Source organism: Podarcis bocagei (assembly GCF_964188305.1).
Source record: "Podarcis bocagei genome assembly, chromosome: 11".
Taxonomy (NCBI): Eukaryota; Metazoa; Chordata; class Lepidosauria; order Squamata; family Lacertidae; genus Podarcis; species Podarcis bocagei.
In genome coordinates, this window is record NC_138136.1 from 43011458 (window position 1) to 43027793 (window position 16336).

General features: G+C 47.7%; 1 protein-coding gene across 3 annotated transcripts in view; it reads left to right on the forward strand.

Moving 5' to 3' along the window:
- LOC308597099 (chondroitin sulfate proteoglycan 4-like) overlaps positions 1 to 16336 on the forward strand; it is a 47554-nt gene that overhangs the window by 11283 nt on the left and 19935 nt on the right. For all 3 annotated transcript variants that reach the window (XR_014012835.1, XR_014012836.1, XM_081212602.1), the window contains exons 4-5: positions 747 to 1217; positions 3573 to 3749. Coding sequence is in view for 1 of the 3 variants with exons in the window: in XM_081212602.1 (XP_081068728.1) it covers positions 747 to 1217; positions 3573 to 3749 (648 nt within the window). In the remaining 2 variants the exon portion in view is untranslated. The remainder of the gene's footprint in view (positions 1 to 746; positions 1218 to 3572; positions 3750 to 16336) is intronic.

A 16336-nucleotide genomic window follows, 5' to 3' on the forward strand; every position in this document is an offset into this window, starting at 1 on the left:
TTTTAAAGGCAGGACAAGCGTAGTTCAGTGGCTGAATACACGGTACAGTGGTGCCCCGCAAGACGAAAAACCCGCTAGACGAAAGGGTTTTCCGTTTTTCGATGCGCTTCGCAAGACGAATTTCCCTATGGGCTTGCTTCGCAAAACGAAAAAGTCTTGCGAGTCTTGCGATTCCCCCCCTTTCCCCCCTTTTTCTAGGCCGCTAAGCCGCTAATAGCCATTTAGCCACTAAGCCGCTAAGCGTTTAATAGCCGTTAAACCGCTAATAGCGCTAATCCGCTAAGTCGCTAATAGGGTTGCTTCGCAAGACGAAAAAACGCTAGACAAAGAGACTCGCGGAACGGATTAATTTCGTCTTGCGAGGCACCACTGTATTCGGATATCACATAGCAGTGCTGGAGAAAGGAGCCTGGAAAGGAAACCCTCAGAGTGGACAGCACTGGGCTACAGGGACCAAAAGTCTGACTCCGTATAAGTCAGCTTCATACATTTGTATTCTGTGCCAGAATGCAGATTATACGCATGCATAGTTTAGCAACAGCTGCCCAAATGGTGCTGTGTCTCTACCCTACCAACTCTCCACCAGCAAGCAGCTTTTACAAAGAGCCTTGGACAGACTCAGTGAATAATCTCATAGATGGAAGAGTGTTGTGTTGTACTTTCTAAGGCTTAAATGTGAAAACTGTTTTAAAAGAAAGACGGTGGTTATTCTATGCTTTTAATGAACTGTACATGTACTCTTCAAGGTTGTGCATGAAAACAGTTTGCCGTCAGAGATAGAGTTCAAAGTAAGGTCATCTGCAATGTATGGGTACCTTCGGAAGTTTGCATCAGAGGAAGGCTACCTCGGAGCAGAAGAGAATCCAGTTTTGTCCTTCAGCCAGGAAGATATCAATGATGGTAACATCCAGTATGTGCAGACTGTCTCAGGCCAACTCCAAGACTGGCTTTCCTTGGACGTGACCAATGGAATTCGGGGAGTCAGTGGAATAGAAATTGCTGTGGACATCATTCCAAAAGTGATCCCATTAGATGTACACAACTTCACAGTCACCGAAGGGGGTTCAAAAGTCCTGGATGAAGATGTTATAAAAATCCCTAATAGCCATTTTGCAGGGCTCAAATGTGAATTTGGTTTGATTGAGCCACCGAAACATGGGCGGATTGCAAACTCTAACTTTCCTGGAGTGGCACTGGCTAAATTTACCAGAAAACAGGTGAGATTACTGAAAACACAATTCTGTTTTAAATTATTGTTTAAAAAGCAGTGCAGATTACCGTATTTTTCGCCCCATAAGACGCACTTTTTCCCCTCCAAAAATGAAGGGGAAATGTGCCTGCGTCTTATGGGGCGAATGCAGGCTTTCGCTGAAGCCTGGAGAGCGAGGGGGGTCGGTGCGTACCGACCCCTCTCGCTCTCCAGGCTTCAGGAAGCTCTGCGCAACCCTCGGGAGACCGGCTCCGAGGGTTGCGCAGAGCTGCCTGCAATCCCGGGACCAGCGCAGCTCTGCCCGGCCACCGGGAGCCTGGGGAGAAGCTCCGCCCCGCTCCCGGTGGCCCTGCAGAGCTGCCTGCGCTCCTGGGACCAGCGCAGCTCTGCCCGGCCACCGGGAGCCGGGGGAGAAGCTCCGCCCCGCTCCCGGTGGCCGTGCAGAGCTGCCTGCGCTCCTGGGACCAGCGCAGCTCTGCCCGGCCACCGGGAGCCGGGGGAGAAGCTCCGCCCCGCTCCCGGTGGCCGTGCAGAGCTGCCTGCGCTCCTGGGACCAGCGCAGCTCTGCCCGGCCACCGGGAGCCGGGGGAGAAGCTCCGCCCCGCTCCCGGTGGCCCTGCAGAGCTGCCTGCGCTCCTGGGACCAGCGCAGCTCTGCCCGGCCACCGGGAGCCGGGGGAGAAGCTCCGCCCCGCTCCCGGTGGCCCTGCAGAGCTGCCTGCGCTCCTGGGACCAGCGCAGCTCTGCCCGGCCACCGGGAGCCGGGGGAGAAGCTCCGCCCCGCTCCCGGTGGCCCTGCAGAGCTGCCTGCGCTCCTGGGACCAGCGCAGCTCTGCCCGGCCACCGGGAGCCGGGGGAGAAGCTCCGCCCCGCTCCCGGTGGCCCTGCAGAGCTGCCTGCGCTCCTGGGACCAGCGCAGCTCTGCCCGGCCACCGGGAGCCGGGGGAGAAGCTCCGCCCCGCTCCCGGTGGCCCTGCAGAGCTGCCTGCACTCCTGGGACCAGCGCAGCTCTGCGCCGCCATCCCGAGCGGGGCGCCAAGTCCCGCCCCGCTCGGGGTGGCGGCACAGAGCTGCCTGCCGTCGCGGGACTGCAGGCAGGTCTACGCCGCCATCCCGAGCGGTGCGCTAAGTCCCGCCCCGCTCGGGATGGCGGCACAGATCTGCCTGCCGTCGCGGGACCGCAGGCAGGTCTACGCCGCCATCCCGAGCGGGGCGCTAAGTCCCGCCCCGCTCGGGATGGCGGCAGAGATCTGCCTGCCGTCGCGGGACCGCAGGCAGGTCTACGCCGCCATCCCGAGCGGGGCGCTAAGTCCCGCCCCGCTCGGGATGGCGGCAGAGATCTGCCTGCCGTCGCGGGACCGCAGGCAGGTCTACGCCGCCATCCCGAGCGGGGCGCTAAGTCCCGCCCCGCTCGGGATGGCGGCAGAGATCTGCCTGCCGTCGCGGGACCGCAGGCAGGTCTACGCCGCCATCCCGAGCGGTGCGCTAAGTCCCGCCCCGCTCGGGATGGCGGCAGAGATCTGCCTGCCGTCGCGGGACCGCAGGCAGGTCTACGCCGCCATCCCGAGCGGTGCGCTAAGTCCCGCCCCGCTCGGGATGGCGGCAGAGATCTGCCTGCCGTCGCGGGACTGCAGGCAGGTCTACGCCGCCATCCCGAGCGGGGCGCTAAGTCCCGCCCCGCTCGGGATGGCGGCAGAGATCTGCCTGCCGTCGCGGGACCGCAGGCAGGTCTACGCCGCCATCCCGAGCGGTGCGCTAAGTCCCGCCCCGCTCGGGATGGCGGCAGAGATCTGCCTGCCGTCGCGGGACTGCAGGCAGGTCTACGCCGCCATCCCGAGCGGGGCGCTAAGTCCCGCCCCGCTCGGGATGGCGGCACAGAGCTGCCTGCCATCGCGGGACTGGTGCACTTCTCCCCATCGCCAGCCCCACAAGCTCGGGGGACAGCGGGGAGGCAGAGCGTGCCTTCCCACTGTTCCCCGACCTGGTTCTTCCAGCCCCGCACCTGGGGGGGAAATAAAAATTTTTTTCTTTATTTCCCCCCCAAAAAACTAGGTGCGTCTTATGGGCCGGAGCGTCTTATGGGGCGCAAAATACGGTATTATTTGGGAACTGTATAACTGGGAGTGGTCAATATTCCATTGATCTGGACAGTATGTTGCTTCTGACAATGAGAAACCTCCCACATTTTAAAGTAATGTATTGTCTTTCATTCTTGTATATTGTATTGTTTATTGCATATAACACAGGACAAGAACAATGTAATAAGTAACATGACAGTTACTTAGGACATGTAGTGGTTGAATCCTTGCAGTTTCATTTTTGGAACAGGCTAGATTCTTAATTTGGTTACTCTCCCTTTTCAGCTAGAACAAGGATTCATCTTCTATATTCATGATGACAGCGAACAGCTACTTGACAATTTCACCATCATAGCAAACAGCACAGAACTGTGGAAGCAAAGCTTGCCTCAAATGGTATTTGTGACTATTTCACCAGTAAATGATGAACCCCCTGTTATAAGACGAAACAAAATACTTCGGGTAAGACCTACATTATTTCCAAGTTTTTCATCTGGGTTAATTGTGCCTTATTTCTGTAAAAGAACAGAAAAGAACAGAAAAAAGCACAGCTAGAACTGAAAAGGTCATCCTAAATTCTGTATGAAAAACATGCATGAAAAATATTGGCTAGTATCCAGTTAAGTTTTATTCAGAGTGGAGCCATTGAAATTAAGGAACCTAATTTAGGCCCCATCTGCGCTACACATCTAAAACCATTTCATACCACTTTAAACAGCCATGGCTGCCCCTAAAGAATCATGGGAACTGCAGTTTGCTAAGGGTGGTGAGAGTTGTTAGGAGACCCCACAGAACGATTATTCCCAGACTAACCTGGAAAGAGGGATTGAGTCTTATATTATGCTATGCTTTAAAATGCTTCTCCATATTTAATACCCCACCCTCTGGTATTCGCTTTAAATTTTTTATTAAGGTTTTCCATTAAAAAACACCAAACATTTCCATTTACATATCACATAATTTATCTTATTTGGACCTCCCACAACTTCTCTAGCAATCATTCGTAGTACTAATCTAATCCTCACATTCCTTTGTTACAATATTCCCATTGTGTTTTATATTTCTGATCTTACTTGCCTTCTGGTAATATTCCCTATTTTTCACAAAGCTTCTTTGAGACACACTAGCGTTGTACCCTCCTCACATATATTTTCCAAATACTCTGTAAATTTCCCCCAGTCCTCAAAGAATCTATGGTCTTTTTGATATCTAATTTTACCCGTTAATTTGTCCAGTTCTGCATACTCAGTTAATTTTGACCTCCATTCTTCCAAGTTCGGGACCTCTTCCTGTTTCCACCTTTGAGCTAGCAATATTCTTGCTGCGGTGATCGCGTATTGAAACAGTTTGCTGTCTCTCCTACTTATATCCCTTCTTGTTATCCCCAGCAAGAAGGTTTCTGGTTTCCTACCAAAGCTATATTTTAGCATTTTCTTTAATTCGTTGTGTATCAGCTCCCAGAACCCCCTTACTTTCCTGCAGTCCCACCACATATGCATAAATGTACCTACTTTCTCTCTGCATCTCCAACACTTGTTACAGGTCTTGTACATTTTTGATAGTTTTACTGGTGTCATATACCACCTGTAAACCATCTTCATTGTGTTTTCTTTTAGTGTTACACATGCGGTAAACTTCAAGTTCTCATTCCATATTTTTTGCCAATCATCCAAATCTATGTTGTAACCTAGATCTTTGGCCCACTGAATCATAACTACTTTCACCTCCTCATCCATTGTGTGCCATTCCAACAGAATTTTGTACATTTTAGAGATTATTTTGCAGTCCTTATTCACAATTTCTGTTTGAAACTTTGAGTCTTTTTCTTTATACCCTTTTTCTTTCTCTTCCTTTTTAAACATTTCATTTACTTGGCGGTAGTGCAACCAATCATAGACATATTTTTTCACTTGTTCATATGGTTTTAACCTCCACTTGCCCTCTTCCTTCACCACCAAATCTGCATAGGTGGCCCAATCGCTTCTCATGTTAATTTTCTTAACTCCCATGGCCTCTAGCGGGGATAGCCAATGCGGAACCCCTGTTTCCAATATATTTTTGTATCTGTCCCAAACTTCCAGTAGCGATCTGCGAAAGATATGATTTCCAAATGGACCGTAGCCTTTTTTCCTTTCTTTCCAAAGATGCGCGTGCCAACCAGACCTGGCATCGAATCCTTCCAAATCTAGGAGCTTTGTATTTTTTAATTTTATCCACTCCTTCAGCCAGCAAAGACACGATGCCTCGTAGTATATCTTCAGGTCTGGCAGGGCAAAGCCTCCTCTTTCTTTTGCATCTATTAATAATTTATACTTGATTCTCGGCTTTTTGCCCTGCCAGATATATCTAGAGATCGTTTTTTGCCATTCTTTGAAATTCGCCACTCCTTTTAAAATTGGTAACATCTGGAAAAGAAACAGCATCTTCGGTAGTACTAACATCTTAATCATTGAAATTCTTCCCCAGAAAGACAATTTTAGCCTATTCCATATTTCCAAATCTTTCTTAATTCCCTTCCACACCGAAACATAGTTATTTTGGAACAGATCAATGTTCTTTGGCGTTAACCATATTCCCAAGTATTTCACTTTTTTGGCGATTTCTATACCCGTTTTTTGTTGCAATGCTTCCATCCCTGTTTTTTCCATATTTTTAGCTATAATTTTGGTTTTCTTCCTGTTTATTATAAAGCCTGCCACCTCTCCAAATTTTTCAATTTCTTCCAGTATCTCTGTTGCGGTTTCCAACGGTTCCTCCGCCAACAAAACTAAATCGTCGGCAAAGGCTTTAACTTTATATTGATTTTGGCCTACTGCAACCCCCTTTATACTTTCCTTCTTCCTAATTGAGTCCAATAGCACCTCTAGGACCATGATGAACAGCAGTGGTGACAATGGGCATCCCTGTCTAGTGCCTTTGGAGATCTTTATCTCTTCCGTAATCACATTACAGTGGTACCCCGCAAGACGAATGCCTCGCAAGACGGAAAACCCGCAAGACGAAAGGGTTTTCTGTTTTGGAGGCGCTTCGCAAGACGAATTTCCCTATGGGCTTGCATCGCAAGACGAAAGCCCATAGGGAAATGCTGGCGGTCGGGAGCAAAGACTTTCGCCCACAGCCGGCCTTCAGAAGAGGACCTCTTCTGAAGGCCGGCGGGGGGCAAAAGTCTTTGCTCCCCCCCGCCTGCCTTCCCCCCACCTGCCCCGGGCGATCTTAAAATGCTGGCGGGCGGGAGCGAAGCGTTCGCTGCCGACCCCCAGCATTTTAAAATCTCCAAGGGACAGCAGAGAAGTCTCTGTCCCGGGGAGGTTTTAAAATGCTGGGGGTCGGGAGCATTCGCTGCCGACCCCCAGCATTTTAAAACGATGTTCCGAAGTGGGGAGGTGGGGCGGGAACATCTGCCCCAGCCGCCCCACTTCGGAACGATGTTCCGAAGGGGGGAGGTGGGGCGGGAACAGCTGCCCCATCCGCCCCACTTCGGAACGATGTTCCGAAGGGGGGAGGTGGGGCGGGAACAGCTGCCCCATCCGCCCCACTTCGGAACGCTGTTCCGAAGTGGGGAGGTGGGGCGGGAACAGCTGCCCCATCCGCCCCACTTCGGAACGATGTTCCGAAGGGGGGAGGGGGGGCGGGAACAGCTGCCCCATCCGCCCCACTTCGGAACGATGTTCCGAAGGGGGGAGGTGGGGCGGGAACAACTGCCCCATCCGCCCCACTTCGGAACGCTGTTCCGAAGTGGGGAGGTGGGGCGGGAACAGCTGCCCCATCCGCCCCACTTCGGAACGATGTTCCGAAGGGGGGAGGTGGGGCGGGAACAACTGCCCCATCCGCCCCACTTCGGAACGCTGTTCCGAAGTGGGGAGGTGGGGCGGGAACAGCTGCCCCATCCGCCCCACTTCGGAACGATGTTCCGAAGGGGGGAGGTGGGGCGGGAACAGCTGCCCCATCCGCCCCACTTCGGAACGCTGTTCCGAAGTGGGGAGGTGGGGCGGGAACAGCTGCCCCAGCCGCCCCACTTCGGAACGATGTTCCGAAGGGGGGAGGTGGGGCGGGAACAGCTGCCCCAGCCGCCCCGCTTCGGAACGATGTTCCGAAGGGGGGAGGTGGGGCGGGAACAGCTGCCCCATCCGCCCCACTTCGGAACGCTGTTCCGAAGGGGGGAGGTGGGGCGGGAACAGCTGCCCCAGCCGCCCCACTTCGGAACGATGTTCCGAAGGGGGGAGGTGGGGCGGGAACAGCTGCCCCATCCGCCCCACTTCGGAACGATGTTCCGAAGGGGGGAGGGGGGGCGGGAACATCTGCCCCATCCGCCCCACTTCGGAACGATGTTCCGAAGGGGGGAGGTGGGGCGGGAACAGCTGCCCCAGCCGCCCCACTTCGGAACGATGTTCCGAAGGGGGGAGGGGGGGCGGGAACAGCTGCCCCATCCGCCCCACTTCCGAACGCTGTTCCGAAGTGGGGAGGTGGGGCGGGAACAGCTGCCCCAGCCGCCCCACTTCGGAACGATGTTCCGAAGGGGGGAGGGGGCGGGAACAGCTGCCCCAGCTGCCGGGCTTCGTAGCGCTGCTGCGAAGCCGGGCGGGGGGGTGGGAACACCTTCTGAAGGCGGGCAGGGGGCGAAAGTCTTTGCTCCCCCCTGCCTGCCTTCCCAGGGGCTTTTAAATCGCCCCGGACAGCGGAGAAGTCCTCCGCTGTCCGGGGCGATTTTAAAATGCCGCCCGCCAGCATTTTAAGATCGCCCGGACAGCGGAGAAGTCCTCCGCTGTCCCAGGGTTTTAAAAAATGCTGGGGGTGGGAAGAAAAGCCCTTGTCCCCCCCCCCCAGCCTTCAGAAGAGGTCCGGGGACAGACTGTCCCCGGACCTGGTCTGAAGGCGGTTTCCCTAGGAACGCATTAATTGATTTTCAATGCATTCCTATGGGAAACCGTGCATCGCAAGACGAAAAACCCGCAAGACGAAGAGAATTGCGGAACGAATTAATTTCGTCTTGCGAGGCACCACTGTATTCACTATTAACTTCGCCCTTTGCTCCGTGTAGATTGCCTTTATCCCATTGAGAAAGTCGTTCCCCATTTCCCTCTGTTCGATATTTTTAAGCATAAAGTCCCATGACACGTTGTCGAATGCTTTTTCGGCGTCCACGAACATCAGCATTGCTTGCTTCTCAATCCTGGTGGCCAGATATTCTAAGATGTTTATGACATTTCTCACATTATCTCGCATCTGCCTGCCTGGAAGGAAGCCCGCCTGATCTTCGTGTATAATTTCTTGTAGAACCTTTTTTAATCTTTCTGCCATTATTCCTGCAAACAATTTATAGTCCGTGTTTAGTAGAGAAATTGGTCGGTAGTTCTTTACTTGAGTTAAGTCCGCTTCTTCTTTCGGAATTAGAATTATAAATGCTTCCTTCCACGTCTCTGGGATTTCCCTCTTCTTTAATATGGTGTTCATTACCTCTCTCAATGGTTGCGATAGGGTTGTACCCAATTCTTTGTAATATCTTGCTGTGAAGCCATCCGGTCCTGGGGCTTTTCCATTTTTCATTTTTTTAATCGCCGCCATCAATTCTATTGTATCAATTGGGGTGTTCAGCCTTTCTTGTGCTTCCGTCGGGATCTTTTGCACCTCCTTCTCTTTTAAGTATCTCTCTATTTTTCTCCTATTATTCTTCTCTTTTCTTTTATACAATTGTCTGTAGAAATCCAAGAATCCTTTCCTAATATCTTTAGGGTTAGTTATCTCATCTCCTTCCACTACAATTTTGTTTATTGTATTTTGCTCTTTCCTTTTTTTAGTCTGCCACGCGAGCCATTTTCCTGATTTATTTGCAAATTCGAAGTTCCTTTGTTTCAATTTTTTGATGTTCCATTCCACCTCCTTGTTTATCATCATTGCGAATTGAGTTTGAAGAGCCTTGATACTTTGTTTAATTCTTTCATTGTTTGGTTTCTTAATCAGCTTTTGTTCATTTTCCATAATCTGTTTTAAGATTTCTTTCTTTTCTTTCTCTCTGTTTTTCTTTTTGATCGAATTCTGTTGAATAAAGAAGCCTCTCATTACTGCCTTTTTTGCGTCCCAGACTGTGCATACTTTCGTTCCTTTGTTGCTATTATCTTCAAAGTATTCTTTCAATTTCTTCTGTGCCTCCTGGACGACCCTTTGATCGTCCAGAAGGTAGTCGTTCAATCTCCATCTGAATGTTCTTTCTTCGAAGCCTTTGATTTCCACTTTAATGGGACTATGGTCTGAGATAACTCTCGGTTGTATTTCCACTTGAAGGATTCTTGGCGTTAGTTCGTTTGAGATCCAGATTTGGTCAATTCTCGACATTGACTGATTTGGTTCCGAATAGAAGGTAAACTGTTTTTCTAGTGGGTGCCTTAACCTCCAGATGTCTGTTAAATTACAATTTTTAACCATTTCAAAGAAGGTTTTTGGTAATTTCCCTTCTTTCGATCTGTTGTTTCTCAGTCTGTCCATTTCTGAAGACACCACACCGTTCATATCTCCCATCAAAATTATCTTCTGGTCCGCGAACTCCAGCAGCTTTTCTTCCAAATTCTTAAAGAAATCAGTCTTGTTTCCATTAGGCGCGTAGATCCCGACTACTATTATTTTCTCACCTTGCCAAATAATTTGAATTGCCATGATTCTTCCGTCCTCATCCTTAAAAATTTGTTGGGCCTCAATCTTACTCTTTACGTATAGTATCACTCCCCTCTTTTTTTCTTTATCTGAGGATATAAATTCATTTCCGAGTCTCTTATTGATCAGAATTCTTCTGTGTCTCTTTGCGACATGTGTCTCCTGCATGCAAATTATGTCTAAGTTCTTCTTTTTTAGCAGTTGTTCCACCTTATTTCGTTTCTTCTTATCGTTCAGTCCGTTAACATTCCAATTCCAAATTTTTAGAGCCATAGTGTTTCAAATCATTCAAAGAGTTTTCCTAGGCTGTTACAATCTTTCTTCCTCATCCTCCTCACTCTCCTCGTCCTCCTCCTCTTCCTCCTTTTGCCCTCCGTTTTTCGTCCCTTCCTCTACCCCTCCTGTTGCTCCTTTAGCTTCTTCTTCTTCCTCTGCAATTAATTCTTTATATTTTCTCTGAAACTTGCCTATCTCCCCTGGGCTGGTCAGTCGATGTCTCTTATTCTTATACATGAAGGAGATCCCTTCCGGAAATTCCCATTTAAATTCTATGCTGTTCTTTTTAAGCATTTGTACCAATGGTTTATAGGGATCTCTCCTCTTTAGCAATTTGATTGGAATGTCTTTAAATATGATTGTGTAGCATCCGTCTATGGACAGTCTCTTTTCCCTATTTTTTTCCAGGACCCGGTTTCTCATGTCTCTATCTTTAAAAGTTATTAGACAGTCTCCAGGGTATTTCTTCGCTTTAGTCATTTTTACCTTCATTCTGAAGGCATTCTGAATTGTGTTTGCCACTTCCACTTCTTGGAGTTCTAACCATTGAGCTATTTCTTTAATTAATTTTTGTCTGATATTCTCGTTGGGAGTTTCTGGTATCCCTCTCAGCCTTAGGTTAACTTCCCGTTGTCGGAGTTCATTCATGGAGATGGCGTCCCACATTTCTTCTTGCGATTTGTTGGTTTCCATGAGCCCCACCCTGAATTTGTCTTCTTCCCGTTTCAGTTCCCTCATTTCCGTTTTGGTCCTTTTCATTCCTTCTTCTAACGCCTGGGTTCTCTTAGATACTTCCTTGATTTGTCCTTTCAATTCATTTACCGTCTCATCCATCTTCTTGTCCAGTTTCCCGATCTTAGCATCCATTTGTTCCATTTTTGTTTCTAGGTTCTTTTCACTCTGCCTAATTTCACCAAACATTTTTAAAATTTCAGCTCTGAAATCTGAGTCTTGTTTAGAACTCTTTCTTTCTCCCGGAGTCCCCCCCTCGCCACCTTTTTTCTGTGTGTGCGACATTTCATACAATTTAGTCTTATTTAGCTCCCTTACTCCATACCACCCTACTATTTAAACCACCTTCAATAATGACAAGCAAGAATAAAAGAAAACAAACAGAAAAAAAAGATAACAGATATTCTTCCCCTAGTGCAGTCGCAGCTGCCCCTTAAGTACAACAGTCAGAGTATTTTTAAACCTGTTTTTAAACCTGGTACAGTTATGTTTTATGAGCAATCTCAGTAATCAAAGTAATCAAGGTCCTTTCTTCATGCCACCATTTAGGCTAATCCACCAAGTATAAATATTGATGATTAGAACCGGTGACTGTGAACCCAGGAACAGAAAAGAAAAAATAAAAAGTAAAAAATGAAAAGGTGAAAAAAAAGAGTCCCCACACTCTTTGAACTAGGTTCTTCTTGCCACCGTTTAGGCTAATCCATAACGTAATCCATGTCTACGTGTCTGCACACTTTCTTAGTCTTCTTGCCCCCAATTGGGCTAAATCCCTTAAATACTCGGACTAGTGGGGAAAACCGTGGGTTAAAGTCGAATATGTAGTGTCTCGTTAAGGTTCCACGAAACAGAAAACAGGTTGTAAATTTCCAAGAAAAAACAAATAATAGTTTCCAAAAAGAAAAACAAGTTGTAATTTCTCTCCCAGCCACCGGAGGCTATCGCCCAACAGCCGAAGGTTCAGGGGTGGGGGAGGAACAAAGGAGTGAAGAGGAAAAAAGAAGAGAATCGACGAGAAGAAAAGTTTTTCCCCACTTCGGAATTGGAAATTCTGAATACCGGCCGTTTATTACGTATTTGAGTGTTTAGAGATCCTTAGTTTTAGTTTAAGTAAAGGTAGCGTACTAGTAGCGAGCCAGGAGATGGCCCCTTTCTCCTGCTTCCCCCTCCTGGCACACGACCGCCGGAGAAGGAATGGAGACTCTAAGACAATGGAGTCTCTGTTACAATGTAGTCCTTCTTTGCAGAAAACTTTAAGAGTGAAACTGCCGGTCCTTCTTGCCCCTTTTTTGTACTGAGAACTGGAGAAACAGACGCCTATTCAGCCTTAAAGTGTCTTTTTGCTCCCCTCTACTTTCTTTTATCGCAGTTACTTAGTTTCAGGCTTTCTAGAAAGTTTCCGAGGGAAGAGAAATTTGACCGCTAGCGACACTTACGTTTTTCTCCGCTTTGCTTAGATCTCTGCGTCCACCATGATTCCAGATAGAAAGTTGCGCTCCCTTTTGACTTCCTTCTTGATCGAATTATCTTTAATGCACGTCCAATTTGTAACCCCCTTATTTGCGTTCGAATTTCTTTTTTTTTGAGAATCCAGCGCTTGTCCTTCAGGCTCGGGGCTTCGCTTTTCTCGGAGGGAGCTATGGCTTCCCTCAGCCCGCTTCTTCCCCCGCCGTACTCCTCGCTCCGAATTCGGAGTTACCTGACGGCCGGGAGGTCCGCGAATTCGGCCCCACGGGAACCAGTGTATCTGCACACCCACCAGATACTTTTCAGGGGTCCGCTGCGCCCTGCGGAGCCCCTATTTTCCTCCGAGAAGCTCGGGATTCTCCGCTGAGAAGAAATCCCCGCCTGAGTCGGTCTCGCGCTGGACCGGAAGTCCCCACCCTCTGGTATTCAATAGATTTGCCCTTTCATCCCTTCACAACGTTTGTAACCCTCCCCTGAGTGATTTCCAACTTGTGCAATGTGCTGTTTGATATTCTGAAGGAGTGGTTAATTCAGCAACGATCAGTCATTTTGACAATTTACCATTTGAAACTTTCTTCACCTTTTCCTTTTTTGGAGGAATAATCCATCTGAGTGAATGATTCACAAGCCCTTTTTAATCAAAAGATTAATCACATGTTCATGATTGGCTTCTTGGGGAGTGATAAACGGTATGTGGCTTCTGTTTCAGATTATTAAGCCTTTGAATATATTCTAAGCAGAATTGGTCTCCTAGATCCTGCCTGTTTCAAGTTAGCAGGAATGCAATTTTATCTAGATGGCATCAGCTTGGATCCTCACCAGCCTTTCATGAGTGCAAGGCCTCCTTCCATCTCTGGAGGAAACTGGGACCCTGTTTCTCTGCTAGAGAAACCAGGGGTAGTGCAACATTTTTCACCGATCTCCCCTTCCCCATCCAGATCATCTGCTTTGTGTGCAGAATATCCCAGGTTAAATCCCTGGCATCTGCAGGTAGGGCAGGGAATATTCCTTTCCTGAAAATCTTAGAAAGCTGCTGCCATTCAAGGAGACAGTACTGAGGTAGTTGGACCAATGGTCTGTCTGCCCCAGTATAAGAGAGCTTCCTATGCTCTTATGTCGCACACTACTCCAGAAAGTTCCCCAGCCTTCCAGAACAGATTTTCAAGAATCCACAGGAAGCAGAGGGAAGGGAAGATCTTCTGCTTCCCATTCACTTAGTTAGTACAGTGGTGCCTCGCAAGACGAAAAGAATCCGTTCTGTGATTCTCTTCGTCTAGCGAGCCCATTGAAGGATTAGTGCTTTTAGCGGCTTTTAGCGGCTTATCTGCTGATCGGATCAGCTGATAAGCGGCTTAGCGGCTTAGAAAAAGGGGGGGGGAGGAAAAAAAACCAGCAGGAACTCGCAAGACATTGTCGTCTTGCGAAGCAAGCCCATAGGAAATTCGTTTTGCGAAGCACCTCCAAAACGGAAAACTCTTTCGTCTAGCGAGTTTTCCGTCTTGCGAGACATTCGTCTTGCGGGGCACCACTGTATCTAAGGTGGCCATCATTTCAAGCATAGGTACAGAAGTTTATCAGTAGTACAGTAGTATATCTGTATAACCACAAGGGGGCCATGTTTTCATTTTTGTGGAAGCTTCCCCAGTCATCAAAAAACAGAATCAAAGAATTGTAATGTGAGGAGGTGCCCTGACGATGGTTCATACCATTTTAGTATTTAATTGTACAGCAGTGAGGCGTAAACACCCCCACCCCGATCTAGAAACATCCCCACGGAAGCAGATTCAGTTCAGAGCAGGTGACCTTTTTAGAAGTAATGTTTAGAATTTAAAGAATAAATAGACGGAATTAAATGATTGTGGATACACGTTGAGCTTTGGATATCCATGAACTCTAACAATCCCTTGTACGGTGGCATAATTTATACTCCCCCCCCCCGATCCACTCAATTAAAAAGGAGAGAAAAGAATCTGGTATTATATTTGTACAATGTGTTGAGACAAAACTAGGAAAACAGATAATGATCCTTTTTTTGGAATGCCCTGAAGTTTATGGGCTGGGCCATGAGGAAGGTAGTAATGTAAAGATTGGGAATCTGCGGCAGTCCACAAGTCGTTGGGCTCCCCCACTCCCAGAAGGCTTGGACAATTACAGCCCCGCAAACTCTGGAGGGCCACAGATTCGCCAGCCCCACTTCAAACTTGTTGAAATCAGGACTCAATTATAAAAAACATGTCCCACTGATTTACTCAGAACAGACCTGTTGAAATTAATGCACCTATTAATTTCCATGGGTCTCCTCTGAGTAAGACATAGTTGGCTATGACCTATGTAACAGAATACAACAATAACACTGATGAAATCAAATCAGTAGAGATGGAGGGAGGAGTTTGGGGGTGGGGTGAGAAGTGAAAGGGACAAAGAAGCCTGGTTATAAAGGGGCGTGTGTATATATATATATATATATTTGCTTTCGTAGATTTTCACGGGTACAGGAATGTAGGTTTTGGTGTCTTCGGGTGTCTTCCCGTGTAAGAGTTGGGGTGTCTAGGCGACGTTTCGACGAGGTCTCACTCGTCAGCTCTGTTCTAGTAACAAGAAGCCGAAAGCACCAGCCTGAAGATGACGAGTGAGACCTCGTCGAAACGTCGCCTAGACACCCCAACTCTTACACGGGAAGACACCCGAAGACACCAAAACCTACATATATATATATATATATATATATATATATACGAAAGCAATATATATATATATATATATATATATATATATATATATATATATATGCCAAAAATAGGATCTTGTTAAAGCAAATGTCTCCCTGTATGATGGCTACATCCATTTCTAAGGGTTTCCTGCCCACGTTGGATTTAGTGACAGCTGGCATTTTTTAACCAGTTATGTTTGGTTGGTTGGTAACCACTGTAATATTGTAGTAACACCTTTCCAGGATTTGGGGAGATGGTAAACACCCACTGTGGTCCCAGAGTTACGTTACAACAATAGAAAAATTCAATATTAAAATCATTTTGAAATTTTTAAATTTTCCCTGGGCACAGAAAGGCAGGAAGCTGGAGAGTTAATTTTAATTTTGCAATACTGGCTCATTTCTTATGGCAAGGGGTTCCTATTTGCTTTCCGTCGAGAAGTGTTGCAACTAGACATTTCTGCACAATAACCTGCATTCTTTTTTCTTTTTCTTTTTGAGGCGGGGGCTACTTTATTGTCTTACTCTAAACACACATTCTGGTGATCCCATTTCACAATTAAAGTATCTGTTTTCCCTTAGCAGAGGCATCATCAGGTATCGTTTGATGTGGTGGCGGTGTTTCTATTGAATTCAACATGAGAATGAATTTTGTCAAAGATTGCTGTGGTTCTTTTAAATATTATATGAAACCTTATTGCCCAACAGCAGCTTAACATCTGACGCGTTCCTTTGTGACAAGGAAGGGGCTACAATAAAATGTGAAATTATGAGTACAAATGATGAAAGACGAAAGAGAGAGACATTAGCCTTTTCATGAAACAGTGGTACCCTGTGTCAACATGTGAGCAGACCCACATTGATTAGTTCTGCCTCTGACATCATGGATGCCAGATTACCTCTCACCCAATATCTGTACATCTAATGTGAATGTCGAGTGGGACAAGCCAGCTTGCATGATATAACCCCCACTCACCCATTGATTCAGCCCAGGAGCATTTCTTGTGAATGGTGCTATTGGGCGTGGGGTGTCTTTTCTCAGTCGTTTGCTTCATTCATTTTCTTCTGCAATGCATGCATTTGTTCTGAAATGTTGTGGCCAGGATACAAGTAACTGTGAGAGCAGGGGCAGTTATTTGCATTTCTCAAATCGCAGTCCCTGTTTCCATCCCAGGCCCCCGCCACCAGCGACGGGAATTTCCAAAACAGTTTGTGATAA